Below are 14,278 nucleotides of genomic sequence, written 5' to 3' on the forward strand. Positions count from 1 at the left end.
ACTAAACTTCTACTTCCCAAGGCTGTGTTATTCAAACACTAAATGAATACATACAGCAAAAAATACACCAGGGATGAGCCTGGCCCTTACACCATGGGATCAACAATGCTTTCCTGACCAAAAGACAGAAGAGAAGTGTAACAAAATAAGGTATCAGTGGCTGAGAGAGTTCAAGTAGAGTTGAGAGGCTATCCTGGAGATCACTCTTAAGCCATCTTCAGCTAGACATTGCTACTTATCGTGGTTTGCCAAAACTATTTCTGCCAACCCTAAGGAACACCTAGAGCCTTATCTGAAATTCTACAAAGGTTCCATGCACTATGATTACTTTCCAGAAACCTACATTCTCCACATGGGTCCCTGGACCAAATAAGTCATGAAACGCAGAGGGGCCAGCCTCTCTAGAACATCAACTAGTTCCATCCCCCTACCCATGTTATCGATAGTCCTTTCCAACATGAAAAAGTTAGAATGGGCATAGCCCAAATATCCCTGAGATTGGGAGAAAGATCAAAGGAGAAGGAGGAGTTATAGCAGAGAACATAGGATTTAACAAATGAGTATGACTGCTGAATCATTATATTGATATTTCTTTTGGTCTCCAGTGTCTTGGAGCAGCTAAAAAAAAAAAACTAAAATTGTGGAATTGTAACCCATACCAAACTCTAAAATCTGTTCTACAACTAATTGTTATGGTGTGCTTTGAAATTTATTGCTTTTTTGTATGTCTGTTATTTTTCACAATAAAAAAAACACATACTGACTTTTACTGTAAATATTCTCATATGTGCTTTTTCACATCAGATGGAACCTCCTTGAGAGCAAGGATAACTCACTAAAGACAAAGAAGGCACCAAAATGCCTTTGAATAAACAAGTCAATAATCACAAAATCAGCATTTTTATTATATTTGCAAAAATATCTGAAATATGGAATACTATCACAGAAAGATTATGAAAAATGGAAGGTAGATTGTAAAACTTCAATTGAAAGAAATAAAAGAAATAAGGAGGGAAGAAAGGAAAAATCCTACCATGTAAGAGCATGATACTAAAAAATAAATCAATATGTAGATGCCTAAAAGGTCAGAAATGCCAAATATATTTGTAGATGCCATCTGGCCCAGTGAAAGCTTAATGACAGATATACATAAAAAACTATATTAGTTGAAACTTACAAGGTCACACATCTTGTACTCAAGAATTCAGGGTATAAGAGTTTTTTTTACATAAACACCCTCATCTGGTTTAATCTTAAATATAGTCTAACATTATTTTATAGTACATAGTAAAGATAAAGCAACTCTATTGCTGGGAAACCTGAAAGTATCTTTCCCTTGGCTATCTTCATACATCAAATCAATAATATATCATAATGAATAATTATTATTCAACCAGAATATACAAACATTAAACACATCTGATATGATAAAAAGGTAGAAAAAGCCTATCATTTTTATATCAAATAATATAAGCTTTCATCTTAATATAGAACTATATAGTACTATTTCACATACTTAAGAGGAGAATTGAATTGAATTTTGCTGAAGGTAAAATTTAAAACATCAGCTTGCAGTGAAAAACAAAAATATATCTGAATGAAAGCTGCATATTAACCTAAAAAATATGAATCAAAAATCTAATATGCAAAGTTGTTAAAGCAAGAATAGTAGGTTCCTATATACAGAAGGAAATGTGAGATCTGAAAAACTAATTTATCTCCTCTTGCTTCAAAAATGTCTAAGAATCAAATGGCATCTTCTTACCTTAATAACATTTCCTTTATTTTGCGACATCATGTGTGATTGATTATCCAATTTGCCTGCTCGTCCAGATTTCCAGCGATATCTACTTGACCTTCAATATATAAAAAGAAGACAAAATGTAATTACTAAATATATTTCTCCTTTTAATGAAAACAAATATAATTCCCTATTTCAGGAAATGTAAATTTAGTTGTAACATGTAACAGACTACCACAAAATGAAAATGAAATAACAATCATGTCACAATATCCCCACTAATCTTAAAATATAGCTCTACCATATTTGTGATTTCTTTGGAGAAATGAATAAAAGTGAAATGTCCACACACAGATGAAAAATTCAATTTTTTTAGACATTTACAATGACTAAACATAGTTTTATTGATTTACAGGAAATTCTACAGGTTGTCATACCACTTTAAAAGCTAAGAATCCAGAAATGTAAAGAGGAAAACTAATCAAGATAATAACTCAAAATATTTAGCTAATCTACTAAATGTTGAACTCCTTATATCAAGACTTCAAATTAGCCCCCACATAGAAAGGTGACAGAGATTGTAAAGAAGGCAAACTGTTTAGTTTCAGTTTTTAAAGCACTCTTATAGGAGCCTCACAAAATTTTTTTGAAGTCACAGGGACAGGAAATCCAATTTCCATTATAAAAATAATGAGATGAAAACCTGCTCAAGGTCACACAGATAATAAATAATAAGGCCAAGATTAGAACATTGGACTTCTATCTTCTTGAGTGGTGAGTGGCAGGTTCTCACTCTGGCATTGACATACACAACTATCTCGATGACCTTAGAAAACCATTGAATTATTCTGAAAATTCAATCAAGTTTTAGAACTTTTAAGAAAAGATCTAGGAAAGTTTCCTCAGCTAAGGAAAACTCACTCTTGGGAACCGATTTCAGGAACTCTAGTTCCCAAATGAATGCTGTGAATCACTAAGAATTCCTAACAAAGTCTAACGCAGTGAGAGCAAAAGAACTGACGACAAGATCATTCATGAACAGCAGCAAGTATCACAACAAATTTCATCACCTGGCATGACATGCAACATGAGATCCCTTGATTAAACCAATGCTCTGATTACCAGAGAGGGTGTATATAGATGCTGTGCATATTTTTCAAAGATTTGGAATCAAATGATAAACACTTAATACTGAAATTGTAATAAACATTTGAATTTTCCATAGCAGTTCAGAAGGCACTTTGCAGATTTTTGATGGTCATCACTTTGAGTATCAATCAAAAGTAAATTTACTAAACAAAGAATTTGGAAATACTTAGTATCAGCAAAAGTGAATGTAACATACACTCTCATGCTCTGCAGGAGAAGGCTATAAACAGGTGAAGCCTATTTACAAAGACAAATTCTCAGTGCGTATCAATGTAAAATACACATATACTATGACCTAAAATTATATAGCTAGGAATTTATCCCACAGATATTATCACATATGAAAGCAAAGATACATGTAGCTAGATCTCAAAGGCAAAGACAGCATTTATAAACATAATATACTAGAAATGTAACAGATATCGGAGAAATTATTGCCTTTATATACACACAAAGAAATATTGTACAGCCACTAAAAGAATGAGATAGATCAATATTTGCTGATGTGGCAGGTGCATTATAATATATTAAGTAAGAAAAAAGCAGATTCACATGTTTTTATAGATGATCTCATTGGTAAAAACATAGAAAAAGACACGTGGTGAATACAGACATATTCACACATATGCATATTCATGGTCTTATACAAAGCTAAGACAATTGTAAAATTTTTTGAAATCTTATGAAGTCTTAAAAATGTTATTAGCAAATGCACTAGGAGTCACCCCAGAAATAAGAAGAGAGAGGTGTTATCATGTACTCAGCAATTCTATTTGAACTTTTATCACACTTATTTTTACAATAAAACAAAATGTTCAGTGCAGATTGTATATCATAATAGAGTGCCCATTAATAAAATTTGAGATAAAAAACATTTGCTAAAAATATTTCAAACAAATTTATTGATTGGAAATGTACATGCATACTCCTGCCCCCAAAAAGCCTTTTAATAAAAATGGTCCTAAAAATAAACTGATTTTCATTTTCTGTTGATGCCAAAGTTTGCATTACTATCCTAGATACTCCATACCAGAAATGGTTCAAAAGAGTAATGTAAAAAGAGAAATGAGAAAGGATAAGACTAAATAATATCCAAGCGAAACAAAAGTAATTTTAAAAAGCAACATGCTCTAAGGTACATAAAAAGAAAAAGTAGAAGAAACAATATTTTTTGCTCATCAGGGGAAGCCAGAAATTATTCATGCACAAAAGGCTTTTATTAGAATTACAATAACATATAAAATTCTTCTTTACATCGCTTCTCGGCCTTTTGGCTAAGATCAAAGGTAGTATCTGTTCTTATCAGTTTAATATCTGATACGTCCTCTATCTGAGGACAATATATTAGATGGATTTTTGGAGTTAGGAGATGGAATAGGAGTTTGCTCCGTCCACTCCACGCATCAACCTGGTATTGCAGTACTTCCAGGAACGGTGCACCCCCCCTTGGGGGGACAATAAATGTATAAAAAGTTAAAAAAAAAAATTCTTCTTTACATAATTCAGCTTATTCCTCTAAAATTCTCTAAAACTTTTACCCACTCTCTTTCTTCCTTTTCTTTGCTCATTGTTGATTGTAATTCTTGTAGTTTCTTTTCCATTTCTTGGTTCTCAAACTCTAATTGTATTTTCTCCATTCGTAGCTCTCGAACATTTCTGAAGAAATAAGATGTAAATGCATACTATTCATTTGGGATAAGAAAAATTACAGGTGAGTATAACAAAATAAAAACACCAAGGCAAAATAATTTTATCTTTTGCCCTTAAACTAAAATTATGAATGATAAATAAATGATAAAGTAGTTCAATCACTTCCTTTGTACTCCTTTAAAATACAGATTCTAAAGTTAGCATCTGCCTTCAACTAACATTCAGTTAATATCATTTCAAATCTTAGACTTTGTTTCTTGTTGTATAGCTAGAAGTTTGAAATCATAATTCACTTTATATATGTACCATGTTTTTATATATGCACAACTATGTATAATGCACAAATAGGAAAAAAATATTTTCTAATTTTCATACAGTCATTCCTCTAAAAGAAATGTTAAATATATTTCTACCTTAATGTTACATAATAGAGAAAAAAGAAAAGAAAGAGAGCAGAGTTCGCTTGAGATCCATGAAGGAAAAAAAGTCCCTATTAAATAGTTCTGGTATAGGAGCCATCAAAAGGCGATTAAATAGGAATGAGTTGAGTTCCACCTATTGTTTCCTCTGAAGGAAGGCAATAAGAAGAGAACCTCTGAGGATGGAGCAGAGGCCCCTCATAGATTTGGGTGTAAGAGATTTTGATAAAAAATATTTTCTCTTTTTTTTTCACAATTCTGATCTCATCAGCATTTATGATTGATTCTTATAGAACTAAGCCAACCTAGGAGTCTAGCTACACATTAACTATCTTTCACCAGTTTAAATGTCTTCCTTTATTTTTTACTATAATTAAGTAACATGGGCATCCATACACAATATGCAGTTAACCAACTGATGAAGAATAATGGAAAGCAGAGAAGGGAAACAGTTTATAGAGTGATGAGCTGTCACCAAAGAGCAAGTAGACCAAAGATATGCCATCAGGCAGTCACAATCCAGAAAGTGATGAGAAGCAAAGCCTGGTCAGAGGTTTCAGACAGGCTGGCAAAGATACTGAGGGAGAGGCATTATTGTCATTATATTGGCTGCACAAGTTGTAATTCAGTCCTTACTATGAACAAGCACTGTAATAGGTGATGACCTGAGAGACACAGTGGAGTGTCCAGCCTAGAGAGAAATACAGACAATCATGAGGATGGCTGAAAGACAGTGTGATTGTATTTCACCGGGAAAGGATGGCAGCTTACCTGAACACACACAGAAGGGGCACATACCCCGCCCTTGGTTGGAGGTGGGGAGATAAATTCCAGCAGAAAATGAAGTCTGAGCTGAGACTTAAAGAATGAAAAGAAAACTTGACTAAAGGAGACAGCAAGAGTAGCATTCCAGGAACAAAAAAACACCATAAATACAGGTGGAAAACAAAAAGGATGTATGGCTCAAGGAGCGAGAAGTCCAGGATGACAAGCATCACCTGCAGATTGAGAAAACTGGCAATAAATAGGACTGCTGAGAAGGACAATGGCCAGGTCATGGAGAGCCTTGCAAGCCATGATGAGGAACCGTAATTCTTATGCTGTGGGAAGTAAGGAGGCATTTAAGGGTTTTAAGAGAAATTATCAGACTTGCATCTTAGAAAGCTCACTCTGCCTATATAATGGAAATTAGTTAGTGCATGCAAAGCTGAAAGGAAAGTAGAAAGTTAGGGAAAGATTTCAAGTTACACAAATGAGAGATTTTGCTGATCTGACCAGTTAGAGGAAATGGAGAGAAAAGCAGCAGCATTTGAGAAATATGAGGAAACAGAATTATCTGTATTTGGAAACTGACTGACCACAATGGGACAAGGAAGGCACCAAGGAAGGAATCTCCAGTAGGAATCCTGGGTTTCCTAATGGAGCAGCCAGAAGAAAAATGATGCTATTTCTTAAACTAGACCACTTTAAGTGGGAGACTAATTCAGAATTCATTTCCCTGCTGGTCTCCCTGTCTAACATCCCAAATGTCTACAATACTTTCCACCTTGCTCCCAGAAGAGTTCAAAAGCACAAATGTGATTGTGTCACTCTTTTGCTCAGAAACATTGTAAGGCCTCCAAACTTTTCAGTGTGTTGGGGTAAGAGGGTGAGACTGAAATGAAAGAGCTGGCCTGCTAACCAAGTGGTTAACTTTATGGCTGGATCCTAGGTCTGATGCAAGACAAAAGATTTCTCCTGGACACAGATCCAGAAAAGCAGGCAAGGCCACTGAAGAAAGCTAAGGCTGATCCTGGAAAGATAACGTCAATACAAGATGGCCTGGGAAAAAATAGAAATGGGTTCAGGGGGCAGAGAGGAGAAGGAGAAGAACATCTGAAGGTCAGAGCTAAGCTAAGACACTGTCAGTTGAAAACAGGCCTGAGAGCAGGAAAGGGCAGGTAAAGGAACTCAGGGCAATTACCAGAGAGTGGGTGACCCCAGTCTGATTTTTATGGATTTGTGGATTTCCCCATATCTTTAGGATAAATTTGAAACTCTTTAGCATGGCAAATAAGCTAGCTTTAGCTTCTCTCCATCCCTGTTCTATAAAACCTAGCCATCTGGATGCATTCGAAAGTCCCCAAACTATCTAGCCTCTGTACCTTTTGCACAGGAGTCACCCAGTAATGACCCAACTAATCGTGTCTCTCAGGCAAAGCTAGGAGGCCTCCTCACCCCTGCCCCTAAAATTTGGGCCATGTTCTCAGTCCTGTGTCTATGCTATCACACTATGTTTCCCACTATACCACTATATTGTAAATGCAATTTTACATATTCATATTTTCTACAAGCTGAGAGCAAGGATCTCAACTTCCAATTTTTGTATCTACCATTATCCAGCTTGATGTGTAGAACATGTGCACTTAAATATATGCATGTCAGGTGTGTGTGTACAAGTACAAACATATAGACTTGAAACATAGGAGAAGTCAAACAATGCATGCCCCCTTCTCTTTTTCCATTAAAAAAAAAATGATAATACTAATAGTTCGATAACCTCTCTCCCCCTCCAAAAACATGGCAAACCTAATAATGAAAATGCCACATATTTTACAACATTTCCCCCTTTATACAATGCTTTTACATATAGTACCTCGAAAATGGAGGGATGGGGCATTTGAAAAGCTCTGAAGAAACTGAATAACCCAGACTATTGATCTGATCAGGGAACTCAGAAACTAAAGTTAAAAATCGACAGCCTAACCCCAACCTAAGCTAGCTGGCCCTTAGTGATATTTGTCAGGAAAGTCCTGAGGATTTTCAGTAACTGTAGGTGATCTCAAAGAAAAACAGTGAGTTGAACCGTCTGTCACCCCTGCAATGTCATGAAAGTCTTGGGAGACCCAGAATTGCCTGACTCTGGCTGAATGCATCTCCCAGGCAATCTAGCACAGAAGATCCCTGTCCTGGGAGAGGTGAACTCACCATAACAACTTTTAATCATGTGAGGCACTAGGGTATTCAAATCTTTCCATCCTCTATTTAAGGTTTCTCACCCTTAGGGTTTCTCTAAATTTCAGTTTCTCCCTAATTTTTTTTTTTTTTTTTTTTTTTTTTAACATGGGAAAAAAAAGAAGCACTGGGAATTGAACCAGGGTCTCTGGCATGGCAGGAGAACTCTGCCTGCTGAGCCACCATGGCCCACCTTCTCCCTAAATTTTAAGGTGATTCCATTTTAACTTCTAGTAAGAGTTACAAAAACCTTTGTAATTTTTTGTTATACTTCCCAAATAGGTAATAAGCTTACCCTTCACTTATCATTTTTCACTTTGGTTCTTGTGACATAAACACTTTTATTCCTGTCATTTTTAACCTACCATAGATTTATAATATTTCAAACAATCTTTTATAGATAAAAATAAAGCAATGTAACAAAATGTTCACAAAGTTAGAGTTCAAATCTAAACAGTTTCATATAACAAGAACAGTTTAAATTTCAATATATAAAAACTCTGGCAATTATTTTTATTTAAGTAATAAATATAAACATACTTACTTATATTTTAACTTTACAGAATTTCCTGGTTTTCCCCATGGGAGAACTACAAAATCTTTGGTGTTCATGATTCCTGTATTAATACAGTCTAAAAATTATTGTGATTTATGAAAACTTCTAAAATTAACCTAGACAAAAAAAAGAGCAATGTCAGAGTTAAAGCAGTATGAGTTACAAATTCAAAACTACATATAATTCAGAAAAATTTAAAGGCAGAATCTTTATGAGGGCAAATGCTAAATCAAAAGCTAAACAATAAAAAAGTATTATATGCTAAATATATTATAAATTATATGGGTATATATATATATACTAATTGAGTTAAAAATATATCTACAAAAGCTGAAAGATTAGGAACTAGTCATCTAACATGGAGAAAGCACTCATTAGAGAAACAAAAGTACATTTTCTGGCTCTCTCTATGGTTAAGGTTATAAAAATATATTATCAGGATAATATTCCCACCCAAAAATAAGATTCCAAGGCTATATTTAGCAAAATTCAGAGAACCTACGAGATACAGTCCAAACCCAAAAACTTTTATGACAGTCTAAAATAGGAATTAAGGTATATACTAATTATCTGGAGGCATTTTAATATTCTCATTTATCAAAGAAAATTTTAATGATGCTCTTTGACTAGGATCAGAAATTAGCATACTTTGAAAGAATTTTTCTGCAAGAAATGAAACAGAAAGGACTTTCTGTTTAACCCTGAATTAATCAAAAAATTAAATTTCCAGAACAATCTGTTTCCAAAGCATGCCAGTTACTCCCATGATGATTTTCTCTGTAATATTAAATTACTGAATCACATGGATAACTACTACATTTTTATATGAATAAAAATTTCCAAACTCCAAAAGCCTTTAAAAATATATATGGCAATATTCTAGTAGGTGCCATCTTAAATTTCCAAACTATTTGATTCTGGCAGTATATACACGTTCTAATGTGCTCATAAGGCCACTAAATATTTATTAAGACTCTACCATATGTAAGAAGTGCTGAGAACCATGGAGGAGTCAGAGGCCCAACAAGATTTGGATTCGGGGATCATGCAGCTTAAAGTGAACCAGGGCATACAAGACCTGGCTACAAAAGTTTTAAAACAGCGTAGAATTTAAAAGTATCATAAAATTTATAGAAATGTTATAGATGTAAATATATACAAATGCAAAGGACAGAAGACAAGCTGGCTAGAATTTAAATGGGGCTTTTAAGAAAAAAACGGCTTATATATGAAACCATGGATTAGAGGAACATTCTAGACTGTGGGAAAGTATAGCTTTTGAATGGCAACTAATGACCAGCTTCAATTGGTAGATACACAGATCACATGGAGAGAATAAATGGGCATAAGTTTAGAAATGTAGGCTGGGGCTCAACAGGGTGGCTTTATATGACAAGTTAAAATATTTGGAACTTATTCTATAGCTAATGAGAGTCACTGAAAGTTCTAGAGGGAAACACATCAAAATCTAGAAAGTCAATCTTACAGATGAATGACATCAGAACTGGAGTAAACAAATGGGAAGCTTTTGCAACATCAGAGTCCACACAACCAAATGAGCACTTCTTCGAAGCTGTACCTTTGGGAAACTACTCATGCTTTCTATGATGAAATCATTGGTCTAAACATTTAAAGAACACTTCTTTGAATCATTCTGCAGAATCGATCATACAGCCAACAAACTTACACATTCATTTCACTGTGCCTGTTTCGAAGTTAAAAGTGATATTTTCCAGCAGTAGCAACACCTTTATTTCTTTTAGCTTCACATATTCTGACTACCTCCAAAAATCAAATAATGTTATCCCTTCCACATTGTGACTATTCTCATCGTGGTTTCAATATACCACAGGTCAGCTAAAGAAATTAAATGGGAATTTGGAGGAAGTTTTTGCAGACACTAGAGATGACACATGAAGGCCAGCAGATGACACAGAAATATTTAGAAACTCAGAAATGCATAAAATATGTGCTTAGAATTGTATAATACCAACATATTCTATCTTTTAATATAAATATGCACAATTTCTTTCCTTAAGTAAAAATAAGTAAAAAAAAAAAAAATTTTTACATAGATTTTCTAGCTCATGGGGGGTTCTGCAGCCCTAACCCCTGCGATGTGGAAGGGATAACTGTATATCCTGAAAGCGTAGATTTTATCACACTGCTGTAAATTCTGAAGGAGGTTCTACAGTCTCTAAAGAAAATTCCAAAATGGAATCATAAAAAAATAATTTTGTGTTTTAAGCAATGTAGTAATTGCATCATTAGACTAAGTATATTTGTGCCCTCAATCAACTTTTATTCAGTGGCTCCTCTGTGGCCTCCATTCCTGGTACTGAATCACAATGGAAATAAGAAATGCTGCTTCCTGCAGGGGGAAAGCCACACAAGCAGAACAATACTGTGTACACTCTGACAGAAGGGAGAGCACTGGAGCGGGGTGTCAAAGTCAGCCTCATTTCCCACCTACCAAACTGCTATTTTTCAGAACCAAAATAAGCAGCAAAGAGAACTAGAGATACTAAAGGAATGGAAAGCTAGAATTTGATTTGCTTTTTGGAAGGAGGAGGCACCATTTTCAAATGGAATTCTCTTCTACCCGCTTTAGTTATCATCTTTGTAGGTACAACATCTGTCTCATTTTTACCAAAGAGAGCTACACAAGCTATCTCTAAACATTCTCCAGGAATCACCTTGCTTGATAACATGGAATCTATACCCCTTTCTGATCATAATTGGGAAATCCAATTGCTGGACCCTCATCTAATGCCAAGAACTTTTTCATAGATGTCATGATGTTAATTATATTCATTAAAAAAAAAATAAGAATCTCTATAGTTGGTATATCTGATTCATTAAAATAACTTAAGTGTCCCAGTGATGTAAATACAATTACATATGTGTTTATGTTATATGTTATCTGTGTATGTACATTTACATAAAGCTGAACACATGGACTGATTTTGCCTTTACAAAGAATGAAAGAAAAGTCTGTCATTCTCATTAGAATGAGATGAATCGGATTTATACCTCTGCTGATAATGTCATTTAACCAATAAATGGTCTTATTTCGGAGACATTTCACTTCACTGAATGCAATTAGTAAGACTTCTCCCCAATTAAATGTTTTTTCAAGTCACACACATAAGCCAACTTTCTTGTATGATGGAAAAAAAAAAAGATTATAATTGTGAGTCATGCTGTTCTGCCTGTTTTCTTTGGTAAAGTCAACAGAGAATTAGTCATCTTTTTTAGGACCAAGGATATAACAATGTCAGCTGGCACGAGCAGAGAAGCACAAAACTTTTGTCACCTAATGGAACCAGGGAATACAGATAAACTTGCTATGATGTAAGCCTCGTGGTTTCTTGTATCTTTTGGTCACTCAATATTTTCTTATAATTAAACACCAAAACTTTATCAGTTATTTGGAAAATATTCTTGTTAATCTCATTTATTAAACAATTATTTTTCTACATTATTTTTCCCAACTCCCTTCTTCCCCACCTATATACACCCAATATAATCCAAAATTGATGTTTCTTCTACGCATGTTCCTATTTTGGGAAAACAATCAAGTATTAAGGCCCAATAATGGAAACAAGGGTCTTAGGATGCTCTGTAAAGCTAGTAACACAGCCATTCAGCATAACTGCCCTAGGCTTCCAGAGAATTTACCATCGCACCCTTGGCAGAACAGGGACTAGAAATCACGTTTTCTAGATGAGCCATTTTTGTAAACAAGAACTTATGGAAGGTAATTCATTCTTCTAATGGCCTAGATCATGTTAGGTCTAAAAAATTAAGAGCCAATAAATAAAGAGTTATCCTTGCTTTAGGACATATTTTTAAAAGGTCTAAACAGCAAGTCCCTTTGGATGGATTAACACATCTAGGCCATTTAGTAACAGTCCTTAGAAATCTTAGAAACAAGCAAGAAATGTTAAATGAAAAGGAATTTAATTTAAAAAGGTTGTTTTAAACTCTTTGAAGAATTTTACTTTTAGTATTTCTTCTATTATCTTCATACGTATGAAGAAATACGAAAATACCATATTGCTAACATCACATCTTGTACTTAAGCGGCCTGCTAAAAAATATATAACATATTTTCCTAGCACAGACTGAAGGTAACTCAAGTATTGAGTTCTACACTGCATTCAGCACACTAAATGGTATCTGAATTGCCCATTTTTACTCTTTATGTGCAAATTTCCTTGAGAACAGCTGAGAAAGTTTGCCTTTAGACATTAGGGAGCAAAATATTATTTTTAAACTAATACTTTCAAACTAAAAATGTTTTAAGTAATATTTTTAAATGCTGGATTAAAGATCAGACATGTGAGAGTGATCTCTAAGATTCAGTTTCACATGTTTAAATAGTAAGGTCTCCCGTAATTTGGAGAAGATCAAAAACCTGCTCCATGACCTGCAAATCTAAGGTCTTACAGGGCCTCTACAGAGTTTTAAAGGGGGCAACCAAAGTCTTCTATAACTAAAAAACAAAAATTCAAATGGCACAACAGTAAATCAATATGCGATTATTATTATACATAATAATGTATAATACATACATTACTACATAATTACATCACTACATAATTACATATGTATAATAATACATTATTATACATAATAATGTATAATACATACATATTATACATAATAATGTACATAATAATGTATAATACATAATAATTGCACATAAAGAGTAAAAATGGGCAATTCAGATACCATTTAGTGTGCTGAATGCAGTGTAGAACTCAATACTTGAGTTACCTTCAGTCTGTGCTAGGAAAATATGTTATATATTTTTTAGCAGGCCGCTTAAGTACAAGATGTGATGTTAGCAGTATGGTATTATCATATTGAGAAGCCAATGTGATTATGAATAACCAGGAAATGATTAAATTTGACAAATCTTCCCCTTTGGAAACCTAAGCCCTTTTATATTTTATCTATCCAACCCACGCTCATACAATTCAGTGTTACCTGGGGCATTTTTTAACAAATATCTTAGGCATGGGGAAATTAAAGCATTTTACTTCTGAGTAAGCAACTATGAAGACTTGGAATCTAAATATGGTTCTACATACTTAAAATGACTAATCCATATCCCTCAGGAGATTCATTGATAAATATTCTTTTCCCTTCACATTGTTAACCCGTCCTATAAAGAAACCTTAGAGAAAGAATCATTTGACATCAAATACTTTCTAAATTTTACAGCAATATCTTTAAACATTTTTGGAAACCTTTTGGGTGCCAAACTGCCCCACGTAAAAAGAGGCCACTTATTTTTGTCTATAAAGAGTTCCCCATTTATAAGGGGGATAAAACAACAACAAAGCTACTCTGCCTGGCACTTAATAGCCCTATTATCAGCCCCAATCTTCTTAAACTTTCAGCTTTTCTTCCCACCACTCTGCTCACTAAATTTTATTTTTAATATCCTTTTCCAAGACACCTCTATCACTTTTCCTCCATCAAAAGTGAGCTGCTCTTCTTGTAAGGATAATGGATGATTTACACTCATTTGCTATTATAAGCTATCTTGTATTATTTTTTGATCCGGGTTTTGTCCACAAATAGCCTAAATTCTTTGAGGATGGATCTACCCCTGATCTTTGAGCAATTACTACCATGCCTACACATAGTAGAGCTTCAATATACATTTGCCGACAATAAGAGGCTACATTATAAGTATTTAATTTTTTTCTATCGGTTTGGATGTGTTGTATCATGTATCTGATGGAATTTTTCTTT

The 14,278-nt window shown here is 34.1% G+C and overlaps 1 protein-coding gene and 1 non-coding gene across 3 annotated transcripts in view; one reads left to right on the forward strand and one right to left on the reverse strand.

Moving 5' to 3' along the window:
• The window catches only part of ZBBX (zinc finger B-box domain containing), a 144,370-nt gene that overhangs the window by 128,905 nt on the left and 1,187 nt on the right, over nt 1–14,278 (reverse strand). For both annotated transcript variants that reach the window (XM_077160956.1, XM_077160955.1), the window contains exons 2-4: nt 8,498–8,625; nt 4,433–4,546; nt 1,766–1,856 (exon numbers count right to left, since the gene is read on the reverse strand). In XM_077160956.1, coding sequence (XP_077017071.1) covers nt 1,766–1,856; nt 4,433–4,546; nt 8,498–8,565 — 273 coding nt within the window. In that variant the 5' untranslated portion in view covers nt 8,566–8,625. The remainder of the gene's footprint in view (nt 1–1,765; nt 1,857–4,432; nt 4,547–8,497; nt 8,626–14,278) is intronic.
• Nucleotides 4,145–4,335, forward strand: LOC143685463 (U2 spliceosomal RNA). The gene has a single exon (XR_013176687.1). It is a non-coding gene; the product is annotated as a U2 spliceosomal RNA (small nuclear RNA).

Source organism: Tamandua tetradactyla, chromosome 5 (genome assembly GCF_023851605.1).
Source record: "Tamandua tetradactyla isolate mTamTet1 chromosome 5, mTamTet1.pri, whole genome shotgun sequence".
Lineage (NCBI taxonomy): Eukaryota > Metazoa > Chordata > Mammalia > Pilosa > Myrmecophagidae > Tamandua > Tamandua tetradactyla.